General features: G+C 34.5%; 1 protein-coding gene across 6 annotated transcripts in view; it reads right to left on the bottom strand.

The window, feature by feature from the left end:
- The window catches only part of REV3L (REV3 like, DNA directed polymerase zeta catalytic subunit), a 177340-nt gene that overhangs the window by 66968 nt on the left and 85601 nt on the right, over positions 1 to 24771 (bottom strand). For all 6 annotated transcript variants that reach the window (XR_012033687.1, XR_012033686.1, XM_072831739.1 and 3 more), the window contains 7 exons: positions 23592 to 23711; positions 19737 to 19974; positions 15491 to 15633; positions 10242 to 14409; positions 6140 to 7065; positions 4031 to 4110; positions 2604 to 2729 (listed from right to left, as the gene is read on the bottom strand). Coding sequence is in view for 4 of the 6 variants with exons in the window: in XM_072831739.1 (XP_072687840.1) it covers positions 2604 to 2729; positions 4031 to 4110; positions 6140 to 7065; positions 10242 to 14409; positions 15491 to 15633; positions 19737 to 19974; positions 23592 to 23711 (5801 nt within the window). In the remaining 2 variants the exon portion in view is untranslated. The remainder of the gene's footprint in view (positions 1 to 2603; positions 2730 to 4030; positions 4111 to 6139; positions 7066 to 10241; positions 14410 to 15490; positions 15634 to 19736; positions 19975 to 23591; positions 23712 to 24771) is intronic.

The raw sequence follows: 24771 nt of genomic DNA, 5'->3' as shown, positions 1-24771 counted from the left end.
ACACAGGCAGAGAGAGAAGCAGGTTCCATGCAGGGAGCCTGACGTGGGACTCGATCCCAGGTCTCCAGGATCATGCCCTGGGCTGAAGGTGGCACTAAACCGCTGAGCCACCCGGGGTGCCCAAGAACTTCTACTTTTAAATGTATGCTCTTCATGTTTTTGTTTTTTTTTAAGATTTTTATTTGAGAGCACGAGAAAGCACAAGTTGTGGAGAGGGAGAAGCAGGCTGCAAAATGAGCAGGGAGCCTGATGCGGGCTCAATCCCAGGACTCTGGGATCATGACCTGAGCCAAAGGCAGCCACTTAACTGACTGAGCCACTCAGGGGCCGCAGGTTTAATTTTTTTTTTTTAAACAATAATCACATGTTGATTTGGTAAATAAAAAAAAAGGAAAACCTCTTCCTAAACTCAAAACAAAATCCAAAAACAGTTTAGTTAGAAAAGGATGAATATGTGAAAAGACTATGAAGAAGACTGAAGACAATTTCAGGTCAAAAGATTTGTGGAGGTTGATTTATTTATTTAGTAGGTCAAACTGAGCATTCAAATTTTACCTTTCTATTCCTTGATATAAAATGCATTACTGATCTTAGGGGCATTTTTTTTTTTTTTTAAAGCAAACATGAAATGAAGAGATGGGGAAGAGATTCACTGAGAGTGACTAAGAAAGAGGTAGGTGACAAAGGGGGATGAAGATTATAACCCTTCTCTTCTGCTCTGAGCATTTATATGCAGAAGAGAGGGAAATTAGCGCAACATAACAGGACACAGAAGAAAAAATGCTATGAACACAATTTCCTAGAAAAAGGAACAGCATACATAGTGCAGACATTTTTGGCTCATTCCCTATGTGACCACCAGGTGACTGGAGTATGCCTTGAGATGAAGGTCTGCATAGGGAAGAATCTCTGAGCAACCCACCAGTCCTCCCAAGTGATTTTAACTTCAGGTGGGCCCATGATCCTCAAAGGGGTTATGTAGAAATAAAGTAAGAGCATAAGGAGAAGATTATGTTCTTCAAATAATTAAAGGATAATTAAATTTAATAAGTCTTTGCTAAGGTCTACCAAGTTTGCTTTAATATTTATCACAGGATTTTTTTTCTTCTAATTTTGGATGTGTACTTCGTAAGATATGTATTCTTGAGTTTATTACTTAATTTATCTAGGCTTCAGGGGATAGTACAGGGCAATGTAGGTATAAAGCAGGAACTAAATGCTGTTGAATGAAAAAATGTTCGAATAATTAGGGAATTAGATTATGTTCCAATCTACTTCTAATAAAGTACAAATCTTAGTTCAAACTTAGGGTAAAAATTAGGACAATATTTCAATTTTTCTCTTAGTCTATGCTCATCCAATCCTTGGAACAGTTTAAGATAGAAATGACTTGAGAACAAAAACACAAAAATTAAAAAATCAACTTTTGTGTTCTAAGGGCAAAGCTCTAACCCAAATGTTCAACAGAAATAACATGAAAGTCACTGTGATTTTAAATTTTCTAGTCGTTACATTAAAAAAAAAATTAAATAGGTTAATTTAAAAAGAGTTTCATTTAATACATCTAAAATGTTACCCTTTCAACATGTAATCAATGTAAAAAATTACTAATAGAATATTTTACATTCTTTGTTCCTATTAAGTCTTCAAAATCAGTGTGCATTTTTTACATTTATAGTACATTTCTGGGTCAATGCTAAATTTTTATATGAAAATACCTGGTCTCTATTTAGATACAAACTTTATAATTGAAAAAGTAGTTTTAAATATGTAAGTTGTTCCAAACGTACTGAAAAATTTTCTAATAAAGAAGTGTCAATTTTTAAATCTAAATTATTCAAAATTAAGTAAAATTTAGAATCCACTTCTAAGATGGATAAGGCAAATTTTAAATTCTCAATAGCCAAAAAAAAAAAAATCTCAGTAGCAACATCATTAGTGGTAGTCAGCAGGGGTATAAACAATGAACATATTGACTGCATAGATATAAACAATGAAAATATACTCAATTTCTACCTTACTGCCTGTCAAATATATGCTCTGAGGTGTGTTTTCTTTAATACAGATAAATTTTCAGTGACCCTTTCACACATATTCTCTAGTCTACCCTATGACTGATGTGCATTTTTACAAGACGACTACTTCCTACTCTTTGGCATATGGTCTGTGCTGTGAAGGTAACTGGGTTATATGGAGATTATGTGAACAATGAATCATAGCAAATGAATTAGCAAACACTGATGCAGTGAACCAACCAAAGAGAAAATACAAGTAAATATCTCATTTAGGATATTATATAACATCTGAATATAATAATCTCAGAATAACACAGAGTAGTTATAAAAACTTTTCTAATTTTAGCTTCTATAAACCAAATTTCAGCTATAAGATTTGTGAAAATTGTGAAATCACAAAGCAGTCTAATAACTGATGGCTGCTTTAAAGTTTCTTTATTTTATAGAGATAAATAAAATATTAACAAAATGAAGATTGACAGGTACAGAATTCAATGTATTCCTCCCTCAGTAAATTTTCATACCTGTTCCATAGAATAAGACATGAGAGTTAAGTAGGGTTATGTGTCCTTACTGTTGCAGTTTTACCTCATGTAAAGCTTTTGCCTCCTGTAAGTTTTGTACGCTGACTTTGAAACCATAAGTATTGTTTAAAGATGGTCCATCAATCTGAGAAGTTTCTTTCTTTGGGGTATTTACTGCTGCAAATTGATTCTATTAAAAAAAAAAAACAAAAAAAAAACAACAACACATAGCCAGAAAAAGATAAATGAGCAATCATTTTCTTTCTTTTGATCACTTATTCCTACTTAGATAATCTGCTTTTTGTGTTTAAGTAATACATGATAAACTAATACCATCTTTTCGGGTCCAAGAAGAAACTAAATATTTTAAGAACGTTCTTTTCATGCCAGTAATTCAAGATATCAGAACTGGGTATATGTAAAAATATCTGATATAACCTGTAAGCAAACCGTATATTGATCTTCCAGTTTATAAACCCCAAATAATGAAAATAAGTCTTGTTAGAGAGTTGACATTCACACCACATGAACATTTATCCTGACCTTTCTTGGAAGCATGGCAAAAAAGCAGACAATATATTTGGAACCAGTTTGTTAAAGTTTATAAAAGATTTGAAATTGCGGGTTTGTATTTTACCTTAACTCAACATGTGTCTGAAAGAAAACATTAATCTTGAAGGGCTTAGAAAAAATAGAATATATTTTTTCTTATTTCCAAATCCATTAACCATTTCCCCCAAGTGTTGATTTATGTTCACAACACACTTGTACTTATTTTTTAATATAAATAGCTTGTAATTCAACAACACTGATTTAAAAATGAAAGTTTTAAAAAATTATTTAGTGTTAAAATAGAAATATTGAAACATATTTTATGTGGTTAAAATTAATGAGACATAGCCAATATGGAAGTGATTTCTGTCATCTATTTTTAAGGATACATGTCTAACGTATACTTCTTTTTACATAATCATATATTTCTAAGTATTACCATATTTTTAGTATTTGAATAAAGATATATATGATTTTTCAGTTTCAGTAGTAAATAGTGTTGTTTTCCTTTGCTACTTAGTAAAATGAACTGAAAAAAAATCAATGTTATATCTGAGAAAAAAAGTAATAAACCAAGAAAAAGGATATATTTTTGGTGGGATCAAAAATCACTTACTTGAGCTCTGCTGTCATTGGATTGTTCTGATTTTGCCAGTAATCAGTTAATGTATTTGTATCCTCATAATCCACATTTTGGCTATCATATTCACTTTCTCTGTAATATTTGTATTTACATATAAGAATCTTTTAGATCCCAACAACAAAAAAAACTAAAAAAAATTAGGCAATTTCTTGTTGTCTCAAAGATATGTAAATAAAATGATGCAAAAATATAATAAAATTTTTAAAAACTGAGATACAATGTTATCAATTATCTAACTGAAATCTAAGATAAGAATGGATCTTCCATTGAACATTAAATATGTTTAGCTTAGTTACCTTTGCTTGTGTTAAGAGTATTCTTCTAAAAGTGTCAGTATTACTTCCTTTCTTATGACTCAATTTCTGGGTTTTTGGTTCTGTAGAAAGAAAGGTCATATTTAACACATTCATCAAAATTGTCTGCTTTTTAATTTGCTTTTTAATTTTTATCATTCCAAACTCTTGAGTACCATTTGTGAGTACTATCCTATTAGTTCCCCCCAAAAAACTTCATAATTTAAAAATAAAACTAATTCAAATCTCTGATCCCCACCAAAATAACTTTAACATTTTTAAATAAAACATTTCTATTTTAATTATTGAGTTTTATGCCTCAGTTATATCCTAGGCAATCGTTTAACTCATTTATTTACTTATTTATCAAGTATTTATGATGAGGGAAAAATACAGTCTTTTCCCTTATAGGGTCTAGAGTGAGAATCAGATATTCATCAAATGCATACAGGAAAAATAAAATTATAACTGAGATAAGTACAACAAAGGGGAATATAATTAGGAGTTTTTACTAGTCAGGGAGATTAGGAAGGCTTTTTTGTGCTAAAAATCAGAAGAAAGAGTAGTAATTTACTAGGAACAGAGTAAAGATTTTCTGTGATGACCAAGCAAAAGTGAAAACCGCTTCCTAGTCAGAAGGCTAGGATAGAAGTCCAGGTGAGAAATGATGATAGCTTGGCCTAAGGTTGTGGTGGCAGAGGTAGAGAAAATAGTAGATTTGGGTAATTTAGGAAACAAAAGTGACAGGACTTGGTTGGTAATGGACTGGGAACCACAGGATGGGTGGGTGGTGAGGGAATCAGGTGGGTGTTACAAATTAATCCCAAATTTCTGACTTGTGTAACTCAGCAACAGAGAGATGGTGGTACTATTCACTGAAGTAAGGAAAACCAAAAGAGAACACATGGGTTTCTATGTGTGGGCATGTATGTTTGTGTGTATATGAGTACAGTGGGTGACTGGTGGCAGGTGTACAGCTGTGAGATTGTGAATGGAGTTTTAAAAATATTAAGCTCTGCCGTCATTGGATTGTTCTGATTTTGCCAGTAATCAGTTAATGTATTTGTATCCTCATAATCCACATTTATGGGATTGAATGGCTCAGTCAGTTGACATCTGATTTGATTTCGGCTCAGGTTATGATCTCAGGGTCTTAGGATTGAGCCCTGACACTGGGCTCCTTACTGGGTGTGGAGCCTGTTTCAGATTCCGGATTCTCTCTTTTCCTCCCCTGCCCACCCAAGGGGGGGGAAAAAAAGAAAGAAGAAAATATTGACCTTGTGGTGCCTTTGAGCATTCAAGTAGAAATGCCAAATAGACAGCTAGATTAGAGGTTCTTCTGAGCTAGAAATTTAAATTTGTGAGTTATCTGTAGTAATCCTGTGGACAGGAATTCATTCATTTATGGAGAGAATAATGCTTCAAAGGAAAGCAAGCAAGCAGAAATCCAGGAGTAAGAGAAAAGCCAAGGGGAGAAGCTCCAAGAAGAAAGGTATGGTTGACAGAAATGGCTGTTTAAAGAGGGCATGTGATGGGAACACCAACAAATATACACTGGCTTTAGTTACATGAAACTTACTGAAAATTTTTACAAGAGCCATACTAGTGGAATGATCGTGGCAGAATCCAGTGCTGAGTGGGCTGAGAAATAAGTAGGAGGTAAAGAAATGGAGTTGTCAAATTACAGAAATCTTTAAGGTATCTGGCTTTGAAGAGGAAGATAAAGAGCAGAAGCTGCAGATATAAGGTCAAAGCAGGTTTTGGTTTTCTTTATATCTTAAAGGGTGGGAGAGACTTGGGTATGTATTAAAGCAAGTTGGAAAATTCAAGTTGAGAAAAAGTAAGGTTTCTGAGAGTTTTTTTTTTTTTTACCCAGAAGGCAAGAAGATAGGAGGGAAGCATAGATAAATAGATTTCAAAGCAGAAAGATTTAAAAAGTTTCCATGTGATAACTGATGACTTTACAAGATATGACCAAATAATAACAACTTCTCATTAGTGGAGTTAAAATTTCATTTAAAAAAAACTCTGATTTTCATTACATGGTCTAATGTTTTCATTTCTAATCTTTGAAAAAGAATTTTGAAGCTTTCCTATTATTTGTAAACTCACCTGTTGATAAAGGGCTCAGGCTACTTGCTTCAGGAAGCCTTTCCAGAAATTTCCTCTGGACAATTGGTGTACTATGAAGGCAAAGTGATTCACATATTCCAGTTCTTGCCCTAACATTAATTGGAGATATCACTAGAGGCTCTAGTGGCTCACTGCTTGGACTTTTCTGTATACCATCTTTTACTGGTTTTAAGAAGTTCTCAATATTCAGGGAATGCAGTTCCTTTACTGGTGATATGGGTCTCTCATCTCCATTTAATATTTTGGAATCTGGGGATGTTGCTTGTTGCCAAGGTGGAATTACTGGAGAATCAGGGGAGCTATAACTAACATAATAGTCGTCATTATCATCATCATCATCATCTTCACCTTTTTCAGGATCATCTGCAGAAGCAACTGGTGGCAGTGTCTGACTTTCACTTACAGTTTGACTACATCCTGTGGTTACGGCTTGTAAAGCAAACTGAGAGTTATCAACATCTTCCTTGGTATGTGCTGTAGTGGGGAGTATATGTGGAGTTGTACTCATTTTTGGAGGCACTACAGGTTTGTCATCTGGGTTAACTGAAGAGCTGAAGTTCTCAGCAGATTTTACAACTCCAGTTGGCTCATTTTTAGACAGTTTCTTGGAACGTTCGTATTCTTCTTTGGCTTGAAGCCATGCTTGAACCAGTTGTCGACTTGGGGCACATTTGCAAGGCATAATCACAATTTTTTTATCTTCAGCCATTTTAGAGCTATTACTTGACCCTTTATTGGCCACTGCCTGGCCATTGCGAAGGGGTGACCCTGGTCTTGGATTCTGAGTCATTGCTGAGAATGCTGTTTTCCACAGACGAAGTCCTTCCAAGGAAAAGTCTCCCTCAAACTCAGCCAGATCATTTGGAAGTCGAGTCTCTACCATGAGAAGCCGTCCACCGATCTCCCTATAAACAACATATTTTAGAACAACTGTTTTGTCTCAAAGAACAATTACCAAAATATTTAGCTCCCTATCCCAGAGATTTTCTTAAAGTCGCTTTTGGATTCTTAAAAATGCCCATTTCTTCCCTCTCTATTCCCTTTCCCTATGTGTTTTATGCAGGTAAACTCTCTTTAGTCTTAATATGTTTTTTGTCACAGCTATATGCTACTGATTAATTTCCTTTAGAGGGAATCATCAATACCAGGGAAAAGGTATTTTTTGTTTTAAATTCCCCATGAGGCCTTCTCTTCTTCAAGATGGCACAAACTGATCACATTCTTTTCCTCTACTCAACTTTCCACCGTCACCACATATGAATAAAAACAATGGAAAAATTTATCATTAGAAATTACATCCCTGCATTTATTTTATCTATAGCCTCTCTAAACATTCTCTATAGCTACAGGAGTCTAATAAAAATCAGTCAGTTCAAAAATATCTTTGTACTCCCCCTTCTCCCCTCAAACATTAAAAAAAAAAAATCACACACAATTAAGATAAATTACCTTAATTCTTTCTCCCCTTTACGTGGTAAGGTTTAACACTAACATAAGAACTTTAAGTTGGGAGAGCCCATGAAATACATAGCATAAATGTTGATAATGTATGTGTACCTGGGGAACCACTATTAAAAGGTAGCCTAGTTTAGTTTTCAATAGTTATTAAGTATCAAACTAAACCTCTTTCTCTAACATATCCACTGGCACGATTTCTGTCTCCTGTAGCAAGAGAAGTCTACTTCTTTTTCCTTATGGTACCTCTTTCATGGATATAAAGATGAGTTCTTAGTTTTTTTCAATTACTTCTCCTAGGGCATGTTTTTTCCAAACATCCTCGTCATTCTGTACATAAAACTCAATGAACTAGATTCACGTTTTCTGATTTGGAGCTGAATGAAGGGTTGCCACAGTTCCTTTTCCCCTTTACGTGGCAAGACTTTGGTCTTTATTAGCTAACTCCGTAAGTAAAATCTAGCACCTTTCCTGCACCTACCTTCCACCTATATGAAAAATTAGAAGCAGAATTATCGTTACTAAAGAAAATGAGTACATGTTATGGGACACAGCCAACTCTAATATCAATTATACAGAGATCATAATGAAGTAAAAAATAACAAAGATTGGTGAGGTGTGGTAAATTTAGCTCTCTCAAATTTTGTCAGCAGCGTGGTAATTGCTATAACTCATATCATAATATATATCAAGTGCCTTAAATTTTTTAGTAATCCTACTCCTAAGGCTATATGGAAAAACGCCAAAATACAAGAAATGTTTCATAAAGAAAACAATAATCACATAATTATCTATCGTGGCAGAATAGGGAACAAACTTTCTGTCCAATAATATATACATATGATTGTTATGTAGTCATTAAAATGTTTCAAGAAACTCATACATTTAGTTATTCATTCATTAAACTCATTCATTAAACTCATACATAATAAGTGAAAAAATCTACATAAAATACTATTACTGTAGTAAGATCACAAAATAAAAACTATACACTTAAAAAAATTAAAAAACACATTAAAATATTAAGAGCAGTTGTTGTTAAGTAGAGAAATGGCATGATTTTTATTCTTTTATAGCTCCTAAATTTACTGTACTGATTAGTCTTGTATGAAAAACTGTTTTTCAAAAATAATGACTATCATCCTTTTATTTCAGCTGCAGGAACAGTCTCAAAGTTGGACAATAACTAACAGCAACACAGTTAATGACTAACACATGGCAAGTTAACAGAGAATTAAAAATTAGATGTGTAAGGCTAAGGCAGAAAAAATAGTTCAATTAAAAAATATACCATAAGCACTACTGATAAAGCCAAAACCCCCCAAATAATGGAAATTAATGTCTAAGGAATAGACATTCATACAACCTGGAGTTAAATAAAGAGAAAGAGTCCAATTTGTGTTAAAAGATCACATATAGGTACTAAACAAAATAAAACAAAACTGTAAAACTGTGTATTAGGAAGGGCAGGGAGGAAATTGTCTTCAAGTTTTTAGAGGAGGAAACTTCTACCCTATATTTCCTGATCACTTTTTCTCAACCCCTTCTTAAGCAGACTCCTACAAGAATTACTGCTGATCTGCTGGGTAAAAACCTGGCATTCACTGTGTCTTTTTTACTAGGATCAGGAACACGGTGCTGCTGAAGGGTAGTGTACACACATCGTATGGTTTCTTGCTTTAGCTGTCTCTTCGTATCTCTTCCATCATTTAGACTAAGTTAAGTCGGCCTCCTCTGCTTCTGACTGGATGGCTGAAATGAATTGCCCTATCCTTGCAACTGGTTAGGTAAATGAGATCACAGACACAGGGGGGCAGGAACAAAAATCATCACTTAAACGACCTGGATTAAGTCATGTTCCCTAACTTAGTTCCTATCAGTTACGTTTTACCTTGGTGATGCAAGAGGTACAGAACACCTACTTAACTACTGGTTTATAAATAAACCAGAACTGATGCCTTTGCATTTTGCTATTGGCTGTGTGTGCGTGTGTGTGCGTGTGTGTGTGTATGCATCTGTCTGTTGCCTCTCTGAAAAGATTCTTTAAAAAAAAAAAAAGGAGAGATAAGGGGAAGTGAAGTCCATCTTGCATCCCTAATAATTCTACAAAATAATAGTAACAATATGATTGAAGATGTGGCAACATGAATAGAAAGTGATGTATTCTAATACAAATTTAAAATAATCTTCATTTAGAGATATAGCATAGAAGTACTTAAAACATGTATGCTCATTTTCAAACATGTTTAAAAAATCAAGTTCTTTTGAAAACCGTAAAAGTTTACAATTTTAGAAACAAATATCATTTTAAAAACAATAAATGTACTTTTCAAGTATTATGACATCCTTCTTAATCTGGCATCATGTCACAGTGAGCACCTGCATCTCTCATCCTTAATGCTGACACAGTGTTAAGAGTAGACTAAGACCAACACTCATCAACTTAAAGTTCTCACCATCCAGCTAGTTTGTGAATTTTCCCAAAAGTCCGTAATTATGAACAGCTTTTACAACAATTTACCTATAAATACAGTCTATTACAGCCAGAAAACTAGCAGTTGGGTACCAGTGTTACATTCATTATAGTTATTCAGAGTGACTCAAAGGAAAAAATAATTCTGATTACCTGGGCTTTTCTGGTACATCTGAAGGATTACTGCAAAATGGTTCCTGGTAAATAGTTTCTGAGAGGTCATGATCCAACAAAGTTGCCATAATTTCTTCCCTACTTGGTGGGGACATAAGTGGTTTCAGAATGTGAGCAGTTCGAGGGGTGAAACTGCCGTTTTTAGATTGTGAGGGAGAGCTGGTAGACCTTGGGGAGCTATCAGGAGTTGGTGTTAACATATCATTGTTTCTGGACACATACAATTCTAAATCTTCAGAGGCTGCATCCACAAGTTCACCATCAGGGGACGATAGTATTGTAGTAAAAGAGGTATTGACTGAGTCAAGAGACTGTTGCATCTCTTTTCTGGTATGACCTTGAATCCAGTCTGAAGTACCTGGCTGTGAGAGGCTAAGAAACACTTCTTTGCTTACTGAACTCCTATTCAATCTGGACTTTTCATTTAGACAATCCTCTGCCTGCTGGACACAGAAAGAATCCATTATTGAATTAGAGCGAGTTGTTAGAGGATGAAAGCTACTTTTCCACTGGTTATGGCGATGATTCTCATTGTTATCTATGGATGATTTCTCAAATAGTTCAGGACTTAAAGTACTAGATCTAATCCACGAGGTTGAGTCGGAGGCATGATGTTTGTCTTCATCACACTTCTGGTTATCATGACTTAAAAACTCATTTTTTTCTATAGCTTGTCCTGGGAAAAGATCCTGAACTGCATCACTTAGGAACTTCTGAGGCAAATTCTGATCAGCTGGGACAAACTGACTTCCAGAATAAAAACTACAAAATCCAGTTTGACCTATTGTATTAATATCAAAATTATAATTATGTTCAGGAGACAAGCTATCTTCAAGTGAATAACAACTCTCAAAACCTGGATCTGAAAAAAAGATGGGACTATCATCTGATAGAGAATTATCCAACTGGACAGAGTTTTGTAAATTTAGAGAGTCTACTTTAATAAGTTTGGGAATTTTTTCTTTAGGTTTCGTACTTCTTGGAGTTCGAGGTTTTCTTGAAGATGTTACTGATCGTGTTCTTTTAACTGTTTTGTTTTGCTCGAGGGAACCAGAAATATTTTTGTTTGGTTGATGTTTATTAGATAATGGGTCTTGCATAATATTTGCATTTTGTGCTTTCTGCTGTCTTTTCTGTAACAATTCTTTTAGAACTGCCAGTCCAGACTGGCCTTCACCAAATGCTGAAGGTGTTGACACATTTCGACTTTTACACTGAGAAAGTGCTTTGGTTTGTGAAATTGCTTCTGACAACGACCTCTGTTTTACCCTTTCAGGTTTAAAATTTGACATATCTAAAATAAAGCCCCTTTGTTTTTGCTCCCATGCTATTTGTTTGATTGGACTTCTTAAGGAAGTTACAAAGCAATTATTAGGCATTTGGCTTTCCTCTGCAGCTGCATTTCCTGGAGAACAAGTTTCGTTGTGCTTTGACTGTTCTGACCCGCACACAATCTGCTGCTGACTGTCTTTGCAATGCAAAAAATTAGGGGCATATGCCTGGTCTGGCTTTGATTCTAAAGAATTACGATATTCATTTAACTTTCCGATAGATGACAAATAGTTTTTTTGTGTATTTGCATTCTCTTCTGTCTTTGGAGATGTTATACCCGAAGATATCTGTGTATTCTGTGCTACCTGAGACAAGTGGTTGGAAAGATCAAATATATTTTTTTGAATCAAGGTTGATTCCTTTAGAGTAAACATAGCACTTTGATTATGAGACCTCTGAACATTAATTTTTGAGATTCCAGGTCCCAAAGAACTACAAACAACTGATGAATGCAAATCATCCCGTGAGCTGGGGAATGTTTGCAAATCTACAGGCTTCTTGCTTTCTAAAAAAGAAGAAAAGCAGCCAGACAAATTCTGTTGTGCATGAATTCCAGTGGGCAGGGGAGCAGAAAGGGGATGATCTATAGTAGAGCCCATTAGTGACACATCTTTCTGTTTGAAAAGTAGTTGAGAGCCTCCAGAACTATTTGAGGTCTCAGACACATTCTGATGTTTCAGCACAAACTTAACTTCAGCACCAGGCTGAGATTTTATTTTTTCATCTTTAATTGTTATATGCTTTCTTGACATACCTTTCTCATTTGTTTTTTGTTTCTGTTTTGCTCTCGGTTTCTTTTTTCCATCATCTCCTACTTTATTTGTCTGATTTCGTTTGTTCCTTTTCTTAGTAACTACAGAGGGATTAACAAGTTTAGTTTTCGATTTCTTAACCTGCGCTCTTGCTCGACTATTTTTTTCCACACGAGAATTAGCAGTCTTGTTAATACATGCATTAGGACCCTTAAAAAGCATTGTTTCTTTATCTACAGCAGCCATCATTTCTTCAGCTCTTGGATCTGTGGGAGACCAGCAGCGAGGGGGAGAAGAATTTATGGGACTTGTGCTTCTTTCAGAAAGAAAACCTAGTTTAGACATAACATCACTATAATTCAAGTCACAGTCTTCGGTTTCAGCGTTGTAAGATGGTGAGGGAGGAGACAGGATAGCATGTGATCGTTTTCGCCTAAAAGACAAAGTTCTTTTAATATTTTCACTATTTGTCCTTTGTTGCTTACCAGTTTTTTTCTTAGCAGACTTATGTTTTGATTTTCTTCTGTGACTTTTCTTTGGTGTTAGTGGATAAATGGGATATTTGGTTGCAGGAGAGTCAGGAACTTTTGGCCAAAAATCCTTCAAAGGTGCAAGCTTCTTATACAGTTCCATTTTTTCCTCTGTCAATATAACTTGTTTTTCTTTAGAGTCTATTTTTCCTAGCTTCACAAGCATATTTTTTCTCCCTCTAAATCTGTTAATAATAATATACTTTATGATGACAGGGGGTAGCTTTTTAGACATTTTTCTTCGTTTTCGAGATTTGAGAGTTCCATCTAAACTTTCACCAATTTCCATGGAATGAGGTAGGCTAATTTTTGAGTTGTGTGTTACAAAACTTGATTCACTATCTTCAGTCTCATAATTTACCTTGCGTTTGGCTCTAAGTGTATATTTATTTCCATACAATCCAAAGGACTGCTCAGTTTCTAAGGTTCCATCTCCAAAGTGACAGTCTATAAAACTGTCTATGGGTGTTTTATTTTCAAAAGCTCCGCGGGTGACTTTAATTAAATCACTGGCCAATACATTATCCTTCTCAGGATTACTATTACAAGGATTATTTTGTATACAATTATCTTTTGTGGATACAGTCTCACTAGTTTTGGTAGAAGTCTCTTGATGACCTATAAGCTTCTTTTTATTAATTTTTAACCGGGACTGTTTACTGCTGGGTTGTAGTTTGTATGTGACAGGAGAGAGTTTCTGTGGTCTACTCAGACAGTTAGATAGAACAACACTGGGAAAAAACATATAATGTGCTGCTTGCTGGCTGAGGCTTGGCTTTTCTGTTTTATGTTCCTGAAACTCTTCATATCTAATTTTAAGTTTATTTAGCCCACTTTCATCAGCAATGCTATCAAGAGAATGTACCATAGTTCTATTCTCTCCTGAGCATGATAGCAATTCACAATTTTCAGTTAATGATGAAGGGAATAAACTATTCAGAGCTGTGCTGTTTCCTTTTTCATTTCCTTCAGAGGGTAATTTATTTTTTGGATGACTTAGGTCAGAAAAGTTGAAAGAATTTTTGCCCAATGTATTTTCACTACTATGACGGTTCATGTGTATAAAAGGGGTATCCTTATCAATTTTTCTAATATTCGTATACTTTCTACTTGGTACTTGTCTTGGAACAGATGGAATATCTTCTTCGTAATCAAAAATACTACTTTCACAGGAAGATACTGGGAGGATATCTTTCTTACTACTTTCTTTATGAGAGTTTTCTGAATGGACAGAACTGCTCAAAGATCCAGGGTATTTCATAGAGTAAGTGCTTTCATTCGTAAAAGAAGCAACTGAATGATCTATACATTTTTCTATGTTGTTTGGCTGTGGAAGGTCTTCAATTAAATCTTCCTTGTTCAAAACATGGGAAGAAAGGGCACTTGTGTGTTTACACTGAAAGGTAATCTTAGCAGAAGATGGGGGTTCTAATGTAGCAGCATCTTTGTGAAAGATGGAAGGTTTTACTGATAGCTTGCTCGTTGCAATCACAGAAGAGTGGGTCCTAGAATTTTCGTTGTTCAATGGATTGTCTGAAATGGGGAAAAGAATTTATTTCACTTATGTACTTTTAATTTTTAAAATATTTTCCCAACTATCACATGAATGAAACTGTATGAAATTAAGTTTCTATATTTAAAATGGTTATCTCAACAAAAAGGTCACTCCTATCATTAACATAGTAACTCAATCTAAAATAGTCAAGAGTCAGTTACACTTGATTATTACTCATTATTTTAATTACATATTCCTTTGATCAGAAATAAATTATATTAGGGGTGCCTGGGTGGCTCAGTTGGTTGAGCATCTGACTCTTGATTTCAGCTCAGGTCATAATCTTAGGGTCCTGGGATGGAGCCCTGCATCAAGCTCTGCATGGAGTGTGGAGCCTGCTTGAGATTCTCTTTCTCTCCTCCTCTTGCCCCTCTCCTCCTGCTCATGCTCTCTCTCTCAAAACAAAAAATATTTTTAAAAAAGAAATAAATTGTGGGGATCCCTGGGTGGCGCAGTGGTTTGGCGCCTGCCTTTGGCCCAGGGCGCGATCCTGGAGACCCTGGATCGAATCCCACATCAGGCTCCCGGTGCATGGAGCCTGCTTCTCCCTTTGCCTGTGTCTCTGCCTCTCTCTCTCTTTCTGTGACTATCATAAATAAATAAAAATTAAAAAAAAGAAATTGTATTAATATTCAGTGTCTTTGTGAGGAACAGGGAAAAATACTATCAGCTTGAAAAATTTTCATAAAATATGCTTCTTTGTATTATCACTTCAAATAAGCTGAGCATTTTTTCAACTTTTTATTTAAATTCCAGTTAGTTAACATTTGAGCCTATTTCTTAGTTTCTTATGCTACTTAAACATTAACATGATAAACTATTTAAAGTTTATGAAGTTTTAAATCAGTGATTTACAAATGTTATCCTCTTAGAAATGAGAAATAATCATATATCCACATTCTTTAAAAAAATAAAATCTTGGAGAAAGATAAAATGTAATAGATAGTATTATCAGAGCCTCACACTTAGCCAATTTTATAAATGTGATTACAGTTTTAAAATCAAATACATTTTTAATCACTAAATCAAGAAATGCCCTCAGTATATTAGTTTACTTACCACTATTTTCATCTGCAGTTCCATCTAACTGAGGTATAGAAAGATTGGCCAGAAGCAAACTGTTATTACTCCATTCCATTTCTTCTTCTGAGGATGAATCATCTTCTTCAGTTGAGCTTCTACGGGTATTTCTACACAGTGATCTAGAGAATATTAAGATTCACTAGTGATTATGATCATAGAAAAAAGATTAAAAATTTTGCCTAATTTGAGGTTATAATAGTAAAATTGAAAAGATCTGAAAATTATAATTTTCAAAAGAAAAGCAGATTTATTTTGCTTTAGTATCATGTCCTATAAAAAGTTATTGCAGACAGACTTAGAATTCTTTTCATGTGACCTAGAAGATACCATCATTCCTGTATCCAAAACTACACAATATCCTGGATTATTGTACCTAATCATGTTCTTCCTTATAGTCTCCCCTTCATCCTATCATTAGATATAGACATATAATAGCTTGGGTGAGATCCCAATAACTTCTAAAAAGGTGGCATCCCCGTATATTTTTAAGAGGTGTCCACAAATATACTATCTCTACACTGTGACTGGAAAAAAACAAAGAGGTAAGCAAGTGGGTACTTAGGTCAGGCTGAAAGAGAATACGGGGATCAGAGAGGGGCTAGGAAGTGGTACAAGTGTTGAGTCAACCCCAGCAGTGGCTATGAGCGGGTTCCTAAGGAATTCAGATGCACTGTGAAGTCCAGATAGATACTCTCTTCAGGTTTCATCTCTTATCAATTTAAATTTTTTCACTAGGTCCTAGCCTGATACTTTCCTTTCTATCTGGATGGGCGCACTTAACTTTCTATCCATACCTAGGTTTTTCTCTCTTTCATCTCAAAAACTTGAAAATGTCCCTTAATTATACATACAACAGTTTCTCCATTTAGCCTTTACAAAATCACAATTTGTCCCAAAAGAATTATTAGAGGTCATCTAGTCCACCTTTCTACTCAATGCAAAAATCTTATTTTTAACAAATAACAAAATCTCTACTTTTACATTCTCAGTGCAAAAGGCTTGCTGTCTCATAGGTTAATCTCCTCCACTGTTAATTATTAGTGATTTTCTTCCTTTATTACACAAAACTTTCCAACTTCCACACATTATTTGTCCTTTGTTGCTATATGTAGCCTGTCTATGCTATTTTCCACACAACTCTAAGATATTTGAAGGCATTTATCATTTGTTCCATAATTCCTCTCTAATTAGACTAAACATCATCTATTCCTCCTCCTGTTCTTTAAAAGTGACGGTGTTCATAGATCCTTTTCTTCCTCTCCTTTCCCTTTCCTGTCCTTTCTTAGGATTCTTAAAATACGGTACTCAGGTCAGAATATAACATCCAAATACAATTAATAGACTCCTCTTTTTAGACCCTATAGTTCTATTTTTTAATCTCTAATATGCATTTATGAAATGTTTCGGTTTGTTTTCTCAAGGCTGACTTGGGCATGGTTTTCACAGAATTGGTCTAATCAATAAACATATAAACATTAATTAATCATGGGACAAACCATGCCTATTATTTTAAACAAAATGACACTACTGATAACAAGTAGATAGTGACTTTCTAAGAATTTTATATATTTGAATGCATATCTACTTAATACAGGTATAAAAGTATAAACAGCTTAAACAAGATATCTAAACTGTAGAAAAAAATGCTAATGATACATTGAAGGTAAAATCAAAGAAACAATACCAAAATAAAATAATCAAGAAAGAGAAAAACTAATGGAAATAAGAAGTGAAATGCCACAAGATCAACAAGAAATATCAAATAGTCAATACTTTGCTAAATATGAAACAAGCGATCCAATTTATTACAGCAACTTAAATATAGCAAGTAATACTGTAATTATTTCATTAATAAAATCCAAAATCTTTAGAATAAATGTTATCCTAGGTACAGCTGGTAGCCAATAATTAAATTCACTATTTTGGCAACCATACAACACTAAAGACTTATTATGCCCTTAATAAACTAAAACCATGGTTCCCATAGAAATCGTGAAGCCAAGAATGAAGGTCTATGTAGTCTGTATTTATAAAGCTGACTGCCTGAATCTAAACATGACTCTATACTTTATTGGGCATCACCTACTTAGTTTATAGGTGTTTTTGAATCTATATTGTCATCCAATGAATTACCAATCTCTAATATTTGTGACAATCTCAATCCAACCTAGCATGATACATAGCATTCAAGCACTGAAGTTGTTTTTAAATGCAATGCAAAGTCATTTAAGTTCTTGTGAACTCATCTAATTGGTCACAACTGTCGTATATATTCTTATCTACAAGGATGTTACTTATGTAAGACTTTACTAAATGTGTGGTTGAAATTAAGACTCAATATAATATTCCCTTAATATTTAAAAAGGATATAGAGACTAATGAAGGTTCCTGATATTCTCTGCTTCCTTTTTCTAAGTGCCCATAAAATGTTTATTTAATAATCATAATTATTACCCCTATTATAAAGGAGGACTGGAGGCAAGGAGACCAGTTAAAAAATGAATCACAGTATTCCAGATAAATGATTAATGAAGTCCCAAACTAGGATATTACCTTGGGAAGGACGTGGGGTGGAAGGACAGAACACAGGGGGGCAAGTAAAATACAACACTGAAGTTGCAAACTTCCAGAAGTTGGGGGGAGGGGAGGGGAGGGGAGGGAATTTAAAACAGAGAAACAAGAACAAAACCATTTTATAGGTAGATGTAGCTGAGTCATTTTCCAGTAGTACATTTCATGGAAAGACTTACTAAGTTTACACTACAAAATTGAAAAAACTTACAGAAAAGCTACGAAAATTTTGTCTTTCACCTAATTTTTTTTAACAGATAGGAAATATGGACTAAAGACATTTTATGACATTGTTGAGAGTCAAATCTATCAGGAAATCAAACATTGATTCTGTCTGGTAGCATTAGTTCTTCAAAGGTCAAGGGCTGAGCCTTTGAATGATTATCACTGTTACAGCAAAGGAAACGGAGTACATGAACCTAGGAAAAGTATGAAATAGTATTTTGCAGGTTTGGAATTCTCCACTCATAGAATGAAAATTGGAATTCTTTGTAGGAGCATACTATGAAAATATAGAAGGGTTCTGATCTATGCCCTGATAACAAAGAAGGGATAAGAAACTTTATTTTTTATATTAAGCAGTATTGAGAAACTAGAGCAAATACCACATGTATATTTCACATTTATGGATTAACCTCTTTCACCCTTTAAAAATGACTTTGGGGGTGAAAATTTCAAACAAAGAGTTCAGAAGTTTCAGTACTGTCTGTATAAGTTTAAAGGAGAGGTATATTCATTATTTTGGGTTCAGACACCTAATCTTTTTCTACACACAGAGCCATCTTATTCATTTAGCTTGAGAAATGAACCAGAACACTGGGGTCTGTTTCTGAGACTCTTATTTTTAATATTTAATTTCTTCAGTCTAATCAGACCTAAAAGCTATTCCTTGTCTTCAAGCTGACTCTGTAACTGTTGCTGTAACCTGTAACAGTTTAACTCTCAAAGGGCATTCTTTTCCTCAGGTTCAGGTATAAGGAGGCACTTCTACTTTGCCCCATTTATTATCCACATATATTAATACTACATCTGTAATTTCTAAAAGTTAGATTTATAGGGGGAGAGGGAACTGGAGGAAGTGGTCAAAAGGTACAAACTTACAATTATTAGATAAATACTATGGATATAATGTACAAGATGAGGACTATAGTTACCATTCTTGTAGGATTAAAAAGGAAAGTTGTTAGAGGGAATCCTTAGAGTTCTCATTACAAGCAGAATTTTCTTCCCCTTTTTCTCTCCATTTCTTTTATTTTATCTATATGAAATGATGAATGTTAACTTCTTTGTGGTCATGATTTCATAATGTATGTGAAGTCAAATTTTTATGCTGTACAACTGAAACTCAAAGTGATGTAGGTCAATTGCATCTCAATAAAACTTGAAAAAAAAACCACTTTAATCTTTTAATAAAACTTGGAAAAAACACCTAGATTTAATATTTTTAAGTGTAGCAAAATCTTATTTTGCTTAGAATATGAAGTTTAATGCCATATGAAAAACAAAGCACTACTTTAAAGGATTTAAAAGAAGACAATTTAGTTTACAAGGTATTTATATTATGAATAATAGTAAAAATAATTTCTAATTAAAGAGCAGTGATAATTACAGCAGGAAATGATTAAAGTAACTGAAATAGCTAAAAAGTTACCTCTTTTTGGCACAAGGTTCTTCAATATTGCTGTCCCATCTCTGAGACATCACCAAACTAAGCTCCATTTCTTCTTTTTCAATCTGTGGTTCATTTTCTTCATCATCACTATTTTGGGGATTTTTAGTGTTTCCAAAGAAATGACATGGTGATGGCATCCTATTTCTTCCCCCCTGATATCCATCATTTTCCAAACCAGCAAGAAGACGTACCAGAGCCTCATCAGGACTACTGTCCACTATAAAACAAGTGAAGCATCACTAACACATAACTTTTCTAAATAATACAACAATTCAGATCAATTACAAAACAAAAAAAAATTAACAGATCCTGGCACATAATGAAAGAATACAGCTATTGTAAAGACTTTTGTGTTGATGTAGCTCTTTTATCAAAGTGTGATTATCCTTGGACTCTGCATTAAGAGGGTTTTGTGTCCTTGTTAAAAGAAGATTCCCAGAACCCATCCTCTATCTCTTGAATCAGAATTTCCAAATTAGGACCCAGGAACATGCATTTTAACAAGCTGTCCAAGTTCTTACTGCACAATTAAGCTTGAGGAGGCACTAAACTAAATAGGGTCAACAGTGTTCAAAACAAAATTAAAATACATGATAAATATATGAATTAATGCTAAGGAAGAAGTGCCTTAAAAACAATACATATGAACACTTTATGGTCACTTAAGTTTTATTTAGCTCACAGGATGGCTAAATGAAACCTATGGTTGAAAACACAAGAGGGCTTTACTTAAAAAACCTTGAAGACTACAATGAGATGCTACTTCATATGCACTACACTTGCCAAATCAAAGACAAGTATTAAGTATTGGCAACAAAATGGAAGACACTGGAACCTTCCTACATTGCTGGTCAGACTATAAAATGGTACAGCAGCTTTGGAAAAAAGTTTGATGGTTTGTTAAAATGTTAAACATAGTTACCGTATGATATAGCAATTCTACTCTTGGTATATAGCCAAAATAGCTAAAAACATGTCCACATAAAAATCTATACATGAATAATTACAGCAACATCATTTGTAATTGCCAAAAAAGTGTAAACAACTCACATATCCATCATCTGAAGAATGGATAAATGAACTATGGTATATCCATATGATGGAATATTATTCAGTGGTGAAAAGCAATGAAGTACTGATACATGCTACACTTGGATGAACCTTGAAAACATTATGCTAAGTGAAAGAAGCCACAAACAAGAGGTTATATTATTCCAATTATATGAAATGACCCAAATAGGTAAATCCAGTAAAAAAGAGAATAGATCAGTGGTTGCCAAGAGCTGAGAGGAGAGAATGAGGAGCGACTGCTAATGGCTATGGGATTGCTTTTTAGGGTAACAAAAATGTCCTGGAATTAGACAGTGGTAATGGTTGCAAAACTCTGTCAACATGATAAAAATCAATGTACTGGGAGTGCCTGGGTGGCTCAGTCAGTTAAGTCTCTGCCTTTGGCTCAGGTCATGATTTCAGGGTCCTGGATTGAGCTCTGCATCAGGTTCCCTGCTCAGCAGGGAGTCTGCTTAACATTCTCCCTCTGCCTCTCTGTTCTTCCTCTGCTTGTACTCATTCTTTCTCTCTCTCTCAAATAAATAAATAAACATATAAATAAATACCTTTTTTAAAAAGTCACTAAACTGTACACATTAGAAGGTAAATTTTCTGGTATGTGAAATATCTCAATAAAAGGTATTATTAAAAAAAGGTGGGGGGTTATGCCTGGGGATCTCAGTCAGTTAAACATCCTACTCTTATTTTCAGCTCAAGTCATGATCTAGGAGTAGGGAGATCAAGCCCCACACTGGGCTTCACACTCTGCAAGGAGTCTGCTTGAGATTCTCTATCTTCCTCTCCCTTTGCTCCTTTCCCCCTGTGCACACACTCTCTCTAAAATAATAAACCTTAAAAAAAAAAAAAAAAAGACCATGAAGATAGAGGTTTTTTTTTTTTTTTAAGTTAATACACAACGTTTTCAGGTTTTCCTCATTGACATTAAAGAAACTGCTTACATAATGCTACCAAATATAAGGCAAAAATAAAGATATTTGCTTAAAGAGCCATTTTGGCAAAGAGCTCTTCTTAAACCTAAAACTGCAGTTCATTTTTCCTATTTTATTCTTTTTTTAATATTTATTTATGAGAGAGAGAGAGAGAGAGAGAGAGAGAAGCAGAGACACAGGCAGAGGGAGAAGCAGGCCCCATGCAGGGAGCCCGGTGTGGGATTCGATCCTGGGTCTCCAGGATCACGCCCTGGGCTGAAGGTGGCACCAAACCGCTGAGCCACTGGGGCTGCCTTCCTATTTTATTCTTAAAATAAGATTAATATTAGCAGGGACGCCTGGGTGGCTCAGGGGTTTAGGGCCTGCCTTTGGACCAGGGCATGATTCTGGGGTCCTGGGATTGAGTCCCACGTCGGGCTCCCTGCAGGGAGCCTGCTTCTCCCTGCAGGGAGCCTGCTTCTCCCTCTGCCTGTGTCTCTGGCCTCTCTCTCTCTGTGTCTCTCATGAATAAATAAAATCTTAAGATTAATATTAACAAATGAATTATAGATATTTGACTCTCAGGTCTTTGACACTGAGATTGCACTTTTGCAACCTTAGGCAATGTGGAATTTATCTACTGATGAAACATTCTATTTGCCTAATGTAATGAAATAAGGATATGTTTCTCTCAGCCTTTTTTTCAATTCATTTACTTTCTCTGTCATTTATCAAATGTCCTTCATTTTCTTTCAGTTGCTTATTTTTTCTTTGGATCATTGCTTTCTGCACTTGCCATTCATTTATAAAGGAAAAAAGTTTTCTACTCCTGTCTCAATTTTTTTTTTTTAAAGATGTTATTTATTTATTCATGAGAGACAGAGAGAGAGAGAGAGAGAGAGAGAGAGAGAGAGAGAGAGAGGGACAGAGAGGGACAGAGACACAGGCAGAGGGAGAAGCAGGCTCCAAGCAGGGAGCTTGATGCAGGACTCTATCCCGGGACTCCAGGATCATGCCCTGGGCGGAAGGCAGGTGCTAAACCACTGAGCCACCCAGGGATTCCTCAAATGTTCTTAATATAGGACTGTATACAATAATTTTGGTATTGTTCCTAGTCAGTCAATTTGTTTTCCATTCAAATGAAAATGAAGATAACAGAGACGACATTGTAGAGAGCTAAGAACAACATTTGATACTATCTCTCATTTGATACAATAAAAATGAAGAAATAGTTTACAAAAAAAAGAAACAAAATCATTAAAACAAGCAAAACAAGAGACATGAAATTCAATGACATCTCACTTTTTGCAATGAAATTTTAAATAAATTTCTGAAAAAGATGTCAATAATTTAGATTATATTAATGAAATGAAATCTAGTAAATGCTTTACGATACTAATGAAAATGCATTTAGGGAAACGTAAAGACATGCAGAAATAACTGTCATGGTCTACATTAGCCAAAAATTAATGGCATAAAAAGATTGTCCAGGGAAATTTCTGATACTCACCAAGAAAGAAATATGGTATTTTATTAATATACTCAACTTTGGAGAATTTTAAGTCAAAACAAATGCATTTCCCCCCCTAAAGCAATAGGATTTTCATCCAAAGTTAAAAAAAAGGGGAGGGGGGAAGGGATTATTTTCTTTCACAAATGTTTTTTAGAAAAAGCTGTGTAGAAAACAAAAAACAAAGCTACTTCATTTAATTCAAGGCTTTATTTTATACTTACAGTAAGGATTTATTGAACATGTAACACTAGCCTCTTCAAACCAAAGGAAAAATACTGCCTCACATAACATACTTTCATTGATTAAAATATACTGAAAATTTATGGTAGAATTGTTACTTACGGAAAACAGGTGACTCACTCAGTCTTTGGGTCAAAGGCTGAAAAGTCTGACTATTTTCCATGAGGTTCAAAATTGCTTCTTCATTAATGAGAGCTTCCTCCACTTTGTACACAGCATGACCTTAAAACGACAAAGAATACAGAAACATTAAAGCAATCACTTAAATTTAAAATTTATTATTTAGATTTGTATAAATTAGGAAGCATGACAATACAAACCTATTTAAAATCTTCAAGTGTTAGTGATATATATTAAATAAGAACTTAATAAAACTTAGTAAAAGCCACAGGAATATCTAACCAGTCACTTGGAGTAATTTAAAAAAACCAACCAACCAACCAACCAACCAACAGCACCGGGGTGATACAGTCTGTTAAGTTTCTGACTCTTGGTTTCAGCTCAGGTTATGATCTCAGGGTTGTAAGGAGACCTGCATTGCTCTGTGCTCAGTGAGGAGTCTACTTAAGACTTTCTATCCCTCCCCCCCCTCCTCTCGCTCACATTCACGTGCGTGTACTCGCTCTCAAATAAATACATCTTTAAAAAAACTTTAAAAACCCTCCAAGCCTCCCAATCTGCAAATCACTACATATTTTATAATCTTTTTAGCCTCTTTGGTCCTACCTAGTTTGTATAGTTAAATTACTCTGATTAAAATTATCACACATTAAAATATATAAAAGGAAAAGAGTAGTACAATTCTTTATTCTCTATGGTTTAAAAATGACAAATTAATTTTAAATTTCTCGGCTTTCAACTCATGATCTAAAAATTTGTCTTTCAACATGTGATTTTTATAAGTCTAATTTGAATAGCTGGATTAAATAATTTTAAGAATAGATAAAATGAGTCTCAATCTAGTGAAAGGAGAGACAAAAGGCAAACAGGAAATAAAACTCTATAGCAGGAAATGGAAGTTAGAACTAACTGGAAAACAGTTCTATTTTTTCTGCTTCTGATATTCCAGACTTTTAAAGAACTAGGTGCTTTCAATGGTTTTTAAAAGAATGAAAAGCTCCAGGAAAAAGTATTCTTAACACATTTTAGGACATATTGGGCTAATAAAGAGCATTTAATCAAAACAAAAGAATAAACAAACAAAACCTGAGAAAAACAGCTCATCCTCAAACAAAAGACAACGGAAAGAATCCGTAAAAACAAGAGCTGGTTCTGAGAAACT

This window comes from Canis lupus, chromosome 7 (assembly GCF_048164855.1).
Source record: "Canis lupus baileyi chromosome 7, mCanLup2.hap1, whole genome shotgun sequence".
NCBI lineage: Eukaryota > Metazoa > Chordata > Mammalia > Carnivora > Canidae > Canis > Canis lupus.
Note: the sequence above shows the minus strand (reverse complement) of the source record. Positions and strands in the feature narration are given on the sequence as shown.